The 16312-nt window shown below is 50.8% G+C and overlaps 1 protein-coding gene across 1 annotated transcript; it reads right to left on the bottom strand.

Annotated features, from left to right (window-relative positions):
* Positions 1 to 441: 441 nt before the first annotated feature.
* On the bottom strand, positions 442 to 3073 carry SP5 (Sp5 transcription factor). The gene is made up of 2 exons (XM_069781396.1): positions 2736 to 3073; positions 442 to 2131 (listed from the first exon to the last, which is right to left on the bottom strand). Exons 1-2 carry the CDS (start codon positions 2784 to 2786, stop codon positions 1079 to 1081), a joined length of 1104 nt encoding a protein of 367 aa, XP_069637497.1. The 5' UTR covers positions 2787 to 3073; the 3' UTR covers positions 442 to 1078.
* Between the last annotated feature and the right edge of the window lie 13239 nt (positions 3074 to 16312).

Here is a 16312-nt window from a genome sequence, read left to right as displayed (position 1 = left end):
CGCAGGCCCCGTGACCTGGATCTCTCTGAGAATGGGCATTACTAGCCTTGACCACTGCCCGCCTCTGCTCGAATGTATATCCCAGTCTGTAGTACTTCACCTGTACATTCACTCCCAGTATTGGCACCATGGGTTTCTCTTTTCTCTCACGGCTTCATGAGCGGGAAACAAAACAACGGCAATAATTAAAAAAAAACACCCAAAGCCGAACGAGAAGGCAGGGATTTTAAAGGTGTTTACCATGAGCAGCTCCCGGGTCACCGTGCGCTGAGCTCCGCTTGGCCGCGGCGATGGAGCCGGGCCCGGCCCGCCGCCGCCTCCGCCTCAGCGGGAAATGGCGGGAAGGCGGCGGCCGCGCGCGGAGGGGCCCGGCGCTCTGAGGGCGGGGGCGGGGGGGGAAGAGCCCGGGGGACGATCAAATGAAACCGAGGCGGCGGGACCTTCCCTGCGTGACCCCAGTGTTAACGTGTTTATTTCACGCTGCAGCCGCGGGTCGCTTTACAGAAACATCTCATGCTGGAGCCCCGCACGGGGCCGAGGACGAGGAGGGAGACACTTGTATTCAAACAGAACTATTAAATAACCTGTACACAAAACTTCAGTCTTTTCCCCTGAAAGCACCGGGGGCCGGGCCCCGGCACGGCCAGGCCCCGGCACGGCCGGACCGACGCTGCCGCCCCACCCGCGGGCGCCCGCAAGCCCCGACCCCCGGGGCGGCCCCGGGGCGGCCCCGCTCCGGCCCCGACGGCCGAGGCCTACCCCCCTCGGCCGCGCCGCGGGGCGGCAGCGGCGGGGAGGACGCCTGTCCCGGGCCGAGGGCTGCGCGGCGGCGGCGCCGGGGCCCTGCGAGCGTCCAGTCCCGGGCCCGAGGGTCCGCGGGGGCCGTGGCTCCTCCCGGCGCCGCCCCCAGCCGAGCTCCCCGCTCGCCGGGCCCGACGCGAGTCCGAGAGCCGGCCGCGCTCTCCCCGGCCGCGGAGCGCCCTCAGCCCGGGTCCCCGCCGCAGGCGCGGCTCGGCTCGGCCCGCAGGTGCGGCGGCCGCCGCCGGTCCCGGGCCGGTCCCGCCCCGCCGGCCGGCGGTCACAGGTCGCGGCCGTCCTCCCGCTTGACGCCGTCCGCCGCCGCCTTCAGCTTCTTGTTCTGGTGGGTCTTGACGTGCTTGGCCAGGTGGTCGCTGCGCATGAAGCGCTTCCCGCACTCGGGGCAGACGAAGCGCTTCTCGCCCGTGTGAGTCCGCAGGTGCCGCTGCAGCTCGTCGGAGCGGGTGAAGCTCTTCCCGCAGAAGAGCCAGTTGCAGACGAAGGGCCGCTCGCCCGTGTGCCAGCGCAGGTGCGCCTTCAGGTGCGAGGTCTTGCCGTACACCTTGCCGCAGCCGGGGATGTGGCAGATGTGCTGCTTCTTCTTGCCCGGCTCCGCCTCGGGGGCGCTGCCCGCGGCCGACTGGCAGTTGGGGCAGCGGCAGCGGCGGCACCTCCTGGCCGTGGCCGCCAGGGGAGACTTGGTCTGCAGCAGGGCGGCGATCTGCGTCTGGTACTGGGCGAAGTCCGAGTGGCCCAGCACCAGGCTCCGCGGCAGCGCCGCGGCCGCGGGGAAGCGGTGGCCGCAGCCGGCCGGGGCGCCGGCCTGCTGGATGCTCCACCAGGGGATGTCCTCGGGCGGCGGGTTGGGCGAGAGCTGCCGGCAGGGCTGCGCGGGCGGCAGCAGGTTGGAGTAGCCGGGCGGCAGGGCGGCCTGGGCGGCGTAGGGGACGTAGGCGGGGGGGCAGCTGGACGGCAGGGCGGCCATGGAGGAGGGCAGCATCTTGACGGGGGAAAACTCGTAGGGGTAGGAGGGGTCCGCCGGGGGGGTGAGGGGCAGTTCGTGCGACCCGCCGAAGGAGGGCTGCAGGTGGTTCTTCTGCGGGGTCAGCCCCAGGCTGGGGTGCGGCGGCGGCAGCCCGCCCGGGGAGTGCGCCGGCATCTCGCCGCTCCACGGGTGGAAGATCCTGGAGGGGGATCCCAGCGTCGGGTCGTAGGAGACCTGCAGGAAATCCGAGGGCGCTGCGCCCGGCTGCCCGATCCGGCTACAGGTGGCGGCCAGAAGAGCCAGGGGCGAGTGCTTGGCCAAGTCTGGGGAGGCGCTGGGGGTGCGGTCCTGCGCGGGAGCGGGAGGGAGGGAGGGAGGAAGGGAAGGAGGGAGGAGAGCGCGTTACTCGCCGCCCGCCGCCGCCGACCCCCGGGAGCGGCCGAGCCGCCCGCGGGGAAACTTTCCGCGCCTCTGCCCCCGCCGCCTGCCCGGAGGCGCCCCGCCGCTCCCCGCACGGCCGGCAAACTTTCCGAAAACAGCGCGCGCCCAGCGGGCAAGACGGGCCCGGCTTCATGTCCCCCCCCCCGGCCCCGCCCCGCGACCGGCCCCGCGACCGGCCCCGCCGCCTCTCCTGGGCCGGGGGCGCCGGGGAAGCGGCCGCTGCGGGCAGGCGGCAGCCCCCGCCCCGCGCCTCAGCACCCCCCCCCGGCCCGGGACGCTGCCTGGACTTAGGGCCGGGCTCCTGGCGGGAGGGGGAAGTTGCCGGCCCGAGGAGCCCGACCCCGGCCTCCTCACCCCCGCGGGAGCCCCTGCCTACCCCTCCCGGGCCGCCCGCGGGGTGAAGCCCCGGGAGGGAGGCGACGGGCGCCGGCTGCCCCCGGCGCAACGCGGGTCGCGACGGTGGGATGCGGCGCCGCGCGAGCCGCCGCGGCCCCCGGGCGCGGGTACTGACCTGGAGGAAAGCCTGGAGGGAGTCGTTCCGGAGGACGGCCACCGCGGCCATGGCTACTGCGCCCGGGGCGAGGGGAAGGCGCCGGGGCACGGCCGAGGCATGGGGACGCCGAGGGGAAGACGAGGAGCTGCCCAGTTTCCGTCGCTCTCTCTCTCCCTCTCCCCCTCTCTCCTTCCCTCTGATCTCTTCGCCTCTGTGCCTGTCCCACCCCCCCGCGCTGCGCGATCTCCGCGGACTGTCTGACTGCACCAGGATCACCTCCAAGAATTTGATAAGGACTTTGCTGGGCCGCCAGCCAGTCAGAGGGAAGATTTATGGCTTTGAAGTTTGCCGCTACCCAATCATCAAAGAATAGCGGCTCTTTCAGAAGCGAAAGCAAATCCTTTGAATCCACAAAGCTCCTATGGTGTGTTTGTTGGTCTGGATAAAAGAACTGATTATTAGGGGGGATGGGAAGGGAGGAGATAAAGGCGGGACAATTAATGAAGTAATCACTATGTGGGAAATGTATATACACAAATAATTGGATTTTCTTGATCAAAGGACCCCTTACCGCCTGGAGACCCTCGCATTGGATGTGCAAGACACTGGATCCCCCCTCCTTTTTTTTTTTTTTTTTTTTTGCAATTAAGGATTTGTGGCAGAGCCCTAAAGTGACAATGTGTCTTTGTTATCGCCCGAGAAATCTGCCGCCGGATTCCGCTGGTAGTAGTGTTCAATGGCTCAAAGTAACAGGAGCACAGCGAGTTCACCTGATCGGGGCTGGTCGATCCCAGTCGTAAAACTTCCCCGGAGTAATTGTCGGTGGTTCCTCCCCGCTCCCTCCCTCCGCCCGCCCTTCCCCCGAGGCTGAGGGATATGCCCTCGATATGACTCCGCAAACAACCGCACATATTCCCCCCTGGTAGCTGGGTTTGGTGTCGCTTCGCTCGGCCGGCGCTAACCCTCTGTTATCTGCAGCCCCCGCCGGGCGCGGGGCCAGGCGAGCGCGCCCAGCCGGGCTCGGAGGGGGGGCGGCGGGGGGGCCGCCGGCAGCACGCCCGCCCGCAGGCAGGCACACCGACAAAGCGGCCAGCCGAGAAACCGAACGGAAAAGTTTCCTCTTGCCTAGCGGGAGCTGGGTGTGAGAGACGTAATTTCCTTAAATGAAGACAGGAGTCTCTCCTGAGAGCGTTTCTGGCGGCGGGACGTGTGCCCGCGGCAGGCGGGCTGCGCCCGGCGGCCCTGCTGAGCCCGCCTGGCCCGGGCCGGGGGCGAGAGCGGATCGGGGAGACCCCTCGGGAGCACGGACGCTATCACCGGGTCTCCGCCTCCCCCCTCTCGCCCACCTCCTGCCACAACGCCAAACTCGGGCCCACCGGGCTCTGCTCCCTCACCTTTCCGCCTGTGTACATATATATACACATGTATACGTGTGCGCGTCTGCATGAAGAATCTAACCTGCCTTTCTCTCGAGCGTGTGCGAGGCTATTTCCCCGGTAACCACCACCAGGCACATCTGGGTCACAGCTTAACGCCACCGCCTGCTGCTCCGCTCAGCGATCCGCAGAGCTGGCGGGACCCCTCGCACTGCACCGCTCAGCAAGGGGCAGGCGGGGCCCCGCGCCCCTCCGCGCCCCTCCGCGCCCCTCCGCGGGCCCGCTCAGCGCCGCGCTCCGCCGGGGGCCCTGGGAGCGCGCTCTTCTCCTCGCCGCTTCCCCATCTGCTCCGAGGCCATGGCAAACGTGTAAGCCGGCCTATTTGGCCAGGTACCAACCGAGGACGTTCAGCTCTGGCGTGGGGGGGGTGTGTGTGTGTGTGTGTGTGTGCGCGCCCTTTCGGGCAGAGGCCGGCTGGCTCTGGTCCTCCGGAGCTGTTTGCCCAGGTAACTCGATCCTCCCCGCAGTCGCTGGGTTCAATTGTATTCACACGGCCACTGAAGTCTCTTTAAACGCCAGCAAACAGAGATCTTTATCTGGCTTTCCTGTGGAAACAATCACTGTCCGCTCAAAGACTTTCAAGAGTTGCAGGGCTTGAATTAGATCGGTTTCTTTGAAGGGATCAAAGTGCCAAGTCCTCTCCCACGGCTCCATATTGAGTCCTGGGGAGAAGTAAAAGCTCGACCCCGTGTAACGCTGATCCCCTACGCAGCAGCCACTCCAAGCTCTTCCCCCGTGCCAGGTAACCGCTTCACCAGGTCGGTAACAGGCAGCTAAGCGCCCCGCACCCAGCCCTTCGACCACGCACTGCGGCGCCGGGGCAGGGCTCGCCGCTGCCGCGGGAGCCCGCGGCCCGGTGGCAGCCCCCGGCGGGGCGTGAGGCTGCGGGCGGCGGGGCCCCCCCTCCGCCTTGCGAGGGTGCCGGGCTCGCGGGGTCCAGCACCTCCACCCGCCGCACACAAACACCCTCCCAGCACGGCCGCCGCGCGGTCCGCCGGGGGCTGCGCCGCGGCCGCACGGGACACGGCGGGAGACGGGGAACCGCAGCGAGCCCCGGCCGGCAGCGCAGCCGGGAGGGCGCGCCCGCCCGCCCGCCGGCCGCCACACCGTCGGGCGCCCCGGGCTCCCTGGCCAAGCTCCAGCCGCGCCACTGGAGCCGCATCGGGGCAGGAGCGCGCTCGCCTTCCCCTCGCGTCTGAGCTGCAGCCGGGGCAGCCGGGGCCGAGGGGGGACCCCGACGGGGGGACCCCGGCCCGCACCCCCGCTCCCTGGGGGAGCAGTAACCCGCCCGACAAGGGAAACGGCGGCGCTCGCACTTGCGCCTCCCCTAAACGTCTGTGTCCCCAAACTTGTGCCCAGCCCGGACGCCTACGGGGTGCCCGATTCAATCCCGACCTCGATTTCTGTTAATTCGTTTTAGCTAATGATTGCCAGGAGAACAATCTGAACGGTATTTGTAAACGAAAGGAGAGTCGATGGGTAGTTCAGGAGACGCTGAACATCCCGAGGTTCCCCCCAACCTGTAAGGTACATTATTTCCCCAGATGTCTCGACGAACCGAAATGATTTGTCACGTTACAAGAGAGTGGAAAGTTGGGTAAGTTTCTATATAGATGCCACACTGCAAATGCCATAAATCTGCACCCAAGAAAGCATCTTACTTAAAAATCGAGAATAATTTCTCATTTCTGGAAGAAACCAATGGGCTGAATAATGAAACGTTGCAGTCATAATTTTCTGTACAAATAATTAGTGTTCAAACTCGGAGCATTTCGGTCTCCTGAAATGTATTCTTAATGAAGTGATGTTCAGAGCTGTCATTAAAAATGCAGGGCTGGAAGATCAAAGTACAATATTTATTTTAGAAATTTGTTTCAGCTATCAGGAGATACAGGTATCAAGGCCAAATGTCAATTCAGTTACACAAAGCACCGTTTCCATGAGAAATGGGCTGCCGCTACCTCCTAGCGTAAAGCGAAGAGACACCAGAGATGAGGAGCAGCGCGGGCGGGGGCTCCCGGCGGCGCGGCCGGGGCCAGGGGCCGCTCCGAGAGCGGCGCGGACAAGCACACGCCGGCGGGCAGCGACCTGCCGCAGCCCCGCTTCGGCCCGCCGACCAAGGGGGACGGTCCCCACCGGCGGGGCTGCAGGGGGCCAGGCGCCCCTTGGGCCCGCCGGGGAGCCCGCGGCAGCGCCGTCGGGGCCGGGGCCGGGGCCAACGCGGGGCCGGGCCCCGAGGGGAGCACGGCGGCCTGGAGGCAAGAAGAGCCGGAGCCTGAAGAGCTCCGGCCCCGGGGCCGAGGCGCGAAGGGGGCCCGGCTCCCCCAGCCCCGCAGCCTCCGGGCGGCCCTGCCTGCTACGGCGGGCCGGGAGACCGCTCGCTCCCTCTGCCACGGGAACCGACCCGCAGCCACGGGGCCAGAGGGGCTCAGGCTGCGCTGGGTTGGATGGTAACTGGCGATTTAAAGACATAAAACACGAGTCGCCATCACCATCTTCATAGGCAGGTGTCTCCAAAATCAGGATTTTTCAAATACAGGTATCCCAGAGTGACTGACCCACCACGCAGGGCTCTTTGGACCCTGGTTTGAAGGCAGGTAGCGCACAAAAAATACTTGGGAGTAACAGCTGCTTTGGATGCCAGTGATCCCTTCCACGATCTCCGCTGCGCCTCTGCCTCCTGGGCCCCGAGCACCCCATCCCGAGCCCACCCTGGAGCCTGTCCCAGTGACGGCTCACACTGCCACAGCCTCCCATGAACTCCCCAACCAGGTCCCCTCATGACAGCCCCAGTCCCTCCCAAGACCTTTGTGGTCCCCTGCCACGAACCCCCCAGTCCCTCAGCTCTTCCAGCACAGCCATGAATGACTCTGGGAGCCTGGATGGGCTCTGGCCACCTGTCTGCCCCCAGCTTGGGGATCTGGCACTGCCTTCAAGGAAATACTGTTCTTTAGCAATTGTGACAAAGAATCAGAAACAAGAGCACTTTTAAGTGAACAGCTGCATTAACTTTCAGCCAAGCCTCCTAGTCAAGTTCTCCGTAAGAGTGTGGCAGGTTTTAAACCTTAACAGGCTTTAAATAAGCTTGCTCCAAAAGGCAGTGTCTTCACACCATCCCTCATTCTGTCTGGTTTAAAAGCTTACTAAAGCAACTGTCCGGTTTAAAGCCTTACTAAAAGAAACCATCTATCCATATCAGCAAGAAGTTTCACCAGAAGGTAAATTAACCTATGTATAGCTCCAAGCATGTGTGGATACGCTACCAACAGTTTCGAGTTACGTGCCATTAATACTGTTATTATTTACTTCAGCTTATTCACATTTTTACAGTAGGCAACATGACTGGCATATTAAGGGGAGTCACCAGTTCATGTTTTTAACATGCTAGTGTATATGGTTTGTTTATTGGCTTCAGATTACCAACAAACAGGTTTAACAAAATTATATCTCCTAAGTTTTAACAGAGTTTGATTTGAACATCAGTAGATGAAAATAAAAGAAAGATTAAAAGCTGCTATGGCATCTCCTGCATTTTTCTGTGCATAAAGGAAAAACACAAAACCCTAGACAAGATCGGCACATGCAAAGGCATATTTAGGATTTAAAGGCTTGCCTCAACATTTCCCAGTCTAGGTATGGATTTCACAAAGATTAATAGAGGATTTCCCAAACTTCTGAAAGCTGAGCTGCCCTTTAAGAAAAGTAGAATAAATTTTATGCCTCGCTACAGTTTTACTGCCTGTTGTTAAAGGTTTAAATATCTTAATGTATTCATCTTCTGCTCCTTCCTTGGCTGGCCCTCTGTGACTCCTCCTCCTGCCTTAGGGAACACTGGTGAACATTTTTGGATATACTTCCTCCCCTTGCTTCCATACTTTAAAAAGGAGTCAGACTCTTAACTATATCAATATTGAAAGTGTTATTCTTGGCTCCACTTGGAATGCCTGGGACACCTTTCAGTTCAAAACGATCATTTCAAACTCTCTGCAAATGCCTTTCTGCCTCTGGCATACACGGCTGCATTTTCTTCACCACTCTAATAGCTAGAAATGGACTTCCGTAGAATGGAAAGCAAGCCAAGACTCTGGTGAGCAGCTGAAAAGGATCTGCTGTGTGCACCCTGCTTGTCCTCTCATTTTGGGAAACATTAGGTAAAAAAAGCCTATGTATTTTTGGTGGAATGCATTTGTTTGGGGAAGACTGGCTGGGAACCTTTTATTTTATGAGTACAGATACATATAGCCACGCTTTTCTGGCATTGTAATTATTCAGTATGGAATGAAAAAGTAATTAAACTGTTATTTGCCTCCTTTTAACTACAGAGAATATATTATCTAAAAACTGGGTCTCATGGTAATTAATTTTAGTTACTTAGTGTATTTATTGACAAATTAAACATCTGTCTGTGTCTATACTGTGTTAAAACTGGAAACAGCACAAAGTTTAGCCAGAAAGATCATTGTTCAACCTACACATAAATATTGGATGATCATATGGCTGCCACATTGCTGTCAATTTGGCTGAATGGATTAATCCAACACTGTAAAAATATACCTGTTACTTAATGAACTTGTGTTGTAATTTTAGAACATTTTGGTACAGAAAAGATGAAGTATTTTCTTATGGCAATATTTTACAATATTTCAAGAATCACTTTTGAAATAACCCATTCTTCAAGGACTACTGAACAAGAGTGTATAAAAGATCCATAAACTTTCTTACAAAATGCAAGCGCTCTATACAAAGTCTTCAAAAACTCCACTTTAGCTGGGAAAAAAAAAAGAGAGAAGAGGAAAAAGCCCAATAGTGGGCTTGTGAGGGTCAAAACAGGGACACAGACATGGGACATGACTATGGCATTGAAGGTGTGTTGGGTAAGAAATACTGTCTTCACACTAAGGGAAATGATCTGAAGACCCTCTTTATAGATCCTCTATGTAAATGCTTTTAAGGTGGCTTTTTCCAGTAATACATACATACTAGTGAATGGCAGTCAATGCTTCTTGTGCCTATCAACTACGACACAGGTAAGTGCACCCCAACATGGGCAGAGTTTTTGAGAGGGACATAGAAAAGCCAAATTTCTAAATTAAGAGAGGATTTTTAAAAAATGCCAGTCTTCTTGGCTGCCACCACAGGCCCAGGATCCCAAGGAAGATTGGGGAAAGCTTCAATTACGATTTTGAAATGACTTATCTTTCCTTAGCTGAACATAAAGACTTAAAAACACTGCCCTTCTAGACTGACAGAAAAGTCTTTTTAGGAATGCAGTGCATGGTATGTTTCTGTGTCACTTCATACTTTGATGCCTTAAGTGATGCAGAATAATATATAAATAGGTAAATGCATAAATTATGTGAACTATTCAAACACAAATTTGCCCCCTTCCAGTTCTGAAAATAAAAATACCATCAAGAAAATAATTTCAAATGTATACAATGCTTGTATTATGCTTTCCATCCTCACAGACCTATAGAAATGTGAAGTCATTCTCACCACACTCTTATGCAGTAGTCTCAGCTTCCTTCCCCTTCTTTACAAAGGGAACAACTGTGGCCATACACACAACTGCTCCAGGCTTGGAAAAAGGAGCTCCTTACTTCAGTCCTGCACATAAGATTACCAGACTGCTCCTTACTGAACACTTAAATTAACTCCAGCTCAGCTCAAACCTCAGGAGCATCAGCCGAGGCATGTACCTCCTCCTGCTGGCTGGCTGGCCATGCCAAATGAAAGCAAACAATCCTAATCTGGGAATAAATCACATTTCCCTTCACTCTTCAGTCAGCCCCTATTGCTCAGGGGCAAACAGCTTGACCAGCTGTTTGAGAACCCAGGACAAGAAGAGGAGAAAGGATATTCCCCTCAAAGACAAGGGTGTCAGCATGGCCATGACTCCTGCTCCAGTCTAATCATTTTTCTCACACTTCTGGAACCTCTGACATGGAGGGCAAAAAGAAATGACCTTCAAATGGGTACATGTTTTGGCTTCTCTCCCTCACTAAATTTCACATTCCTGTTTTTCCTACTACATGCAGGAAGCCCCCATATTCTACTAGAATTGAGCTGAGAGAATCACATACTACATATGAAAGAGAGAACGGTTCATGGTGAAGGACAGATAATGTAATAAAATGGAAATGCATTCTTAAGTTTAAATTACCTACTCCTTATGCTGGGGAATGAGAGAGAGACTACAATGATGCAGTGCTGGGACTCCAATGCCCAAATGATACAGGTCTATCAAATGAGCCACTTTTAAACCCAAGTAAATGGATTCAGGAGAAATCTGTGATTGACAACCACTGACTGCTGCTTAGGAGGCCACACTAAACCACAAAGAATCATTTTCCAATTTTTCATCTTAAAGTAAGAAAGTCTGGAGAAAAAGCAAGTGCAAAGTCATGCAGTTTTTTCATTGTCATCAGACTGTATAAAATGCTGTCATCCTTATTGATGCACTAGAGTATGGCGTTAAAAAATAATATTATTTTTCTGCCAAAATTGTTACAGAAGTCAGTGGCATAGATGCTCACAAAAACTGAACCCTGCTCATGATTTGCTACTTTTTTTCACTTCCATTGCTACACAGTGATTTTGAAAGAAGCTGCTCTATAGTGCCAATGATTCTCCTTAATGAGATATAGTTATCAGTTGATTTATGAATTTCTGCTGCCTGTTCTCATTTACTTAGCTCTAAATTAAGGATAAGACAATTTGCAGTCTAGAAGTAAAACAGTGTTTATAATAGAACAGAGTAATGAAAATCCCTCTTAAATCAAGTTTTAGATGTGTATACAGTGAGGTTAGAGGTAGTTCTAGCAATGTGCGTAGCCTTATCCATTAAACTCTACAGCAAAGGCTCAAGAGAAAGCATCATATTTCCAGTTTTATCTAGTTTTCCATATTAGTATAGCATTCCCTTATCTCAGGAATTTAATGTAGGAATAGACAAAAGGAACTTTCTGCCTCAGCTTTCTGATACCCTGATGACCTCCTCCTGGGAGAGCCTATGCTCATTGTTAATTTAGATACCATATGCCTCATTGGTCATCAATTCAATTGCTGCTCTCTGTTTTATAGCCCTCACAGGGATTTTGATCATACTATCTATAAAACTAATCACTTCTTCTGTTTACTGTTGCTCTACCAGTTAGACAAGCCCCAGCTGATCAGTATTTTCTTATACATACTTACAAATAGCACAACCTAGTCAGCTTTGTTCTTCCCTTTGGTATATGCTACTCCACTATCATTTACACACTATTTGCAGTGCTCAAAGTAAAGCATCAAAAACTGGAAAGCAGCAGAGGAGGGATGTAGTAAAGAGGAAACAGAGCTACACAGACTCTGAACTAACACTACTGGTCAGATGTCTGGAATTGGGAGGGAATAGCTTGGAGGCCAGGACTTTCTTGTTATGTTACAGCAGAACTTTATCTCTGCTGACTTTCCTCCAGTCCCTTGGCTGACCAGGATCGGAACTCCTATTTGTGTCTGTTATAGGGTGGATATGTTCGATCTCCTTTTCCTGTGCAAGCCAGCATTTTGGGAGAGGTCAGAAGCAAAAGGCTGTCTAGGTGGAGAGGCTGAAAAGGTAACCTCCAAGTAGGCACCACATTAGTGCTGAGACTGGCCAGAGAAGCTAAGAATGAGTGTGGACTCACACATGCTGATGCTGGAGTCACTGGTAAGAGGAATACCAAGATGAATGGGGCAGTTCACTCTGCTCTGAGTGATCGACTGAAGCTGTTCTTATCTCTGTGGGATGTTCTTTTTTGGCTAAAATAACTTTTCACTCAGAAGTCTCGTACATAGGCATATACAGCCTCCTCTGACACTCAACCCATATTCAACATATTCAACCTAGATAAAGGATGGAAACTTTATGTCTCCACATCCCTGTTCTCTCCTGCCACTAGCCAATAATGCAATTATTTTTTATAGGTCACCTTTCTTCTTTTTGTAAACTTGCCAAGTTTACCAGTGACAGGGTATGTAAGGAATGAGACTAGCACCCAGGTGTGTGGGGCATATTCAGGATATTTTTCTGAGTAACAGGAGTGCAGCTGTGGAGCTGGGGGAAAATACGGGAATTGGATCAACAAGCAAAATCTTGGGACAGCCCTGAGTAAGAAGGTCAAACTGTGCAGTGAGTGTATTGGGAGGAGCTTTAGTCAATATGAGCACATTGTCTTTAAAGCATTTATCTTCACAACTCCTCTATAAAGAAGTAGTATGTTATTATTCCATACTTACCAAAGGAAAGACAGGGAGACCACATAGTTGTCCTATGTCACATATTAACCCTACTGAAGAGCAGGGAGTTGGACTGAACAGCCCTAGTGAAGAGCAGAGGCATGCAACTTGGTATGATGTTCCACCTCTTTCTCCTTATAAAATCCAAACTCTTTTTCTAAATCCCTCCCCCCCCCCGATTTCATGTCAGTCTCTTCTGACACTTGTACACTCTCTCAGCAACCTCAAATTATGAGCAGATATTGATCTTTCTGTGGGAAAGACAGCCGAGGAGTAAAGCCCAGATAACCTTGGGCAGGCAGAGAGGCAGCAATGAGGCAGCAGTGAGGCTGTGTGGAGGCAATTAGGAGACAAACATGCAGCCTATGCAAGTGGAGCAATAAGCCAACATGCGCACAACACATATATTTCTACTCTTCCTGGTGGACAGTGATTACAGCATATGATAAGTAAAAAAAAGGAGCCTAACACCTTTGCTTTACAAAGACGAAACTATTAGGTGGGCTTGTACTGAACAGCCAAATGTGCCTCTGTAACTCCAACACTGAAGATACTGAGCAGAAATAACTAGATACTTGCTAACTTTTTCAGCCCATCCTGCCTCTGCTTTAGCAAACTCTTCAGTACAGGATTCTGTCCAAAGCTCTATTTTCGCTTGCCAATCATCAAAACAACTACTCTCAGTGCTGACAACCTCCCCTGCAGAAAGACCTGCAGGCTTTGCTACTGACACAACTTTGGGAATTCAGTAATGCGACCATCTACTTTTCCTTGATCTCACACACAGGAGCAGTCAGAAGAGCTAATTTTCCTCCACCTCTGGTAGACCCTCTCTCTATGCCAGTTCTCTCCTCACCTCAGTCAGTGTTCTACGAACCTTTTCCAGTGAATCCTTCTACCACTGTGTATGATCAAACACAGCAAATGTAGATCTATGGTACGCGGCTATCTGCAGTGCCTACTGCTGGTTGCAGAACAGCTGAGCTATGGTAGCATTGAACGTAATATAAATTTCAGGTTTTGATTTAAAAAAAGTGAATAGCTTTGTGGCCATCACTCTGTTTCCTGGCTATCAAGAATTTGATGCTCTGTAAATACATGAGGCACCAACACACAACCATATCGTTGGATCAGCCAAGTTTCGGGACACTGTTTTTTCCCTTACCAGCTCCTTCTTGATCCACGTTTGGCTGGTTCCCTCTAACAGTCTTACAAACATTATTTATGAGGTAACTGGCATGTTCACATCATGGAAGTCTGGAGAGTTCAAAAGAGGAATAAAAGTTTGGGGTACTTCTCATACTTGGCTATTCACAACAATTCAGAGGACGCAGAAAACTATTTCTAACTAACCCTTGTTCAGCACCCTTCCTGTATGTCCTAAGTTTCAATTCAGGTTTTGTTGTTGTTATTTACAGCTATACATTGAGATACAAAGAGCTAAATGAAGACTCATAGGATACTGAGAACAAGCTTGTAATCCTGCCTCTCAGAGTGTATGTGAGCTATTGTTAAACATTATTTTCCAGCTACTGATTAATTATTTTGTCAAAAACAAAACCAGTGTGATTTTAATGAAAGTACCCAGATTTAGTCTGGCTGAGCAGACAGATTATGTATTTAATTGTAAATGGGCTGTAAACATCTGAGATCTTTATGCATGGAGAAAATAATAGTATCTATATTTAGATAGTTGAGTGAAGCTTGAGTTTTTACAGGATTGAGCTGGAAAAATCAAAGTGATATATTTTGATCTCTTGATATTTTTCTGCTATCTCTTGATCAGCTTAATTTGAAGGTGAAAACGTAAATGTATGTTAGAGATATCCAGAGATATCCACCTCTGTGCAATTTGTCTGAAAAAGGAAATAATCTCTTGCAACATAATGAACCCCAGAAAAATAAGGGGAAAATAAGTTTTTTTTTTTAGACTACATCATTTATACCGAAGAAAACAACCTCCTCAGATGAAGGATTACAACTATTTTTGCTACAATATGCTTATAAATATGAAGGATAAATCACAGCAAAACTATTTACATCAAGCCATCTAATAGCATATATACAGAGGTTTGTTTGGAGAAGTATTTGCTAATTAAATATACTATTTATCATTACCTATGATTTTTATCCCCCACCCAGTATGCTATCTTTCTGGAGTTCCAACTACTAAATTTCTAGCATATTGAAGAATTACTATTTTTGAAAATTATAATCCCAGAAATTTTTTTTCCTATCCTTGCGCTGGTATTTTCTGTAAACTTTTGACAGGAAAGATTCATTCCAAAGCTTATAGTAGATTTATAAAAGAGAATGGGTTTAATGGTTTAAAAACCTGATTCCTTGCAGTACTGCAGGCCTAGAAAAAAAAGATGTTTTACTCTGAACCATCAAAAAGTGAAGATTTCTTGTGATTTTTGAAAGGGCAACCAGATCCCAAGATACCGATTTCAATATCATGGCAATTTCCTATTGTAGAAAAGCTAGGAATTTTATACCTGATACATTTTATTTGTCTTTGCTTTTGGAATTCCAATTACTAGTCCATTTGTAGTTTTGTATTCTAAAAAAACTTGGAGCCACAGTAACTATACCATTTGCCTTCTTGAGAAGTTTCCAAAGCATCTCAAAGTGGTTTTCTACCATAGGTGTTACATGCATCTTAAGACACTCTGCAAGATTATTTAAGGCTTTATTATAGTACATGATGAGGATAATCTTCAAAATTTACTAAAGGTTGCCTCTCCCATGAAATCTAATGGTTCATGTCCTTTTTTTTTTCCTCTCAAGTAGCTTCCTCTCTTTTCTTCTAAGTATCCCTCATTATAGTTTTCTACTCCGTTGTCCCCAAGTCCATTAATTTTTCCTTTCATCAAAGATCATTGATACTTCTCTCTTCATGTCCACCCTTTAAAATTCTTCTTCCAAGTGTCACCCAGAAATTGGATACAATAGAGATCAGCACTGTAGGAAGCTGCAGGGTAAAACAGGAAGGCTTTGCCCTCTCAGAAATAACAAATTATGTGCTCTCCATTTGGTTCTGTGCAGCAGTTGGAAGAAGCAGTGAAGCTGGCACCTTGTCACTGTACTGTGGCAGAGACAATGAAGAATCCGCCTCTAATTCTATTTGACACAAAAGAAGACAGGAGAGAGAAAAACCATGACCACCTTGATCTTCAGTTTCCCCTTCCTGTGAGAGCAGGCTGACAGTGATGTTTCCTGCATGCTGTGGCTGAGCAGAAGAAAAGTTAAGGGTATCTGAAATACTGAACATTCCCAAGAAAATACCTAATAGTCCTTAGAGTATCATCCCCAGCTCAAAAACACCTCAGAAGGAGGAAAAGTAGCCTTTAACCCAGTCGAATCAATACCTGTCATAAACACTACATTTCCTTTGAAAGTTTGAATCACTGTATTTTTAGCTTGTCAGCAACATTTCCAAGTACTAAGTGTACCTCTCTTATTATCAAAGCAAAGAAATACTTATATCCTCAGAACTTCCATCTGCAAATTAAAAAAAAAGAATTTAAAAAATGTAAACTATGAATTAAGCAGTAACTGGAATTTCTTTCTGAAAACACTGTATTGAGTTACTAATAAGTTTCTAATAGAGAAAACTCTTTCAAATTACTTATACCTAGTGGTTTAACGACAGGTATGCTCACCTTCTTGAATTTTACTGTTGCACAGGGAGCCCAGGCTATTATCTCGTTTGTACTTTACCTCCTATTTTCTTTATAATTTGCAGATATACTCTAAAAATCATTGGGAATTTCCAGCTCAAGTGAAAAAATAGGCAGATCTAAGTTCAACAAAGGTAGCTGTTTCTAACAATCTCTAGCAAACACAACACAGCTGACAGCTGAATGTTACAAATGGGGCCTCAGAAAGAGGGCTTAA

Source organism: Haliaeetus albicilla, chromosome 4, assembly GCF_947461875.1.
Source record: "Haliaeetus albicilla chromosome 4, bHalAlb1.1, whole genome shotgun sequence".
NCBI classification, from domain to species: domain Eukaryota; kingdom Metazoa; phylum Chordata; class Aves; order Accipitriformes; family Accipitridae; genus Haliaeetus; species Haliaeetus albicilla.
This window is presented reverse-complemented; position numbering and strand designations above follow the sequence as displayed.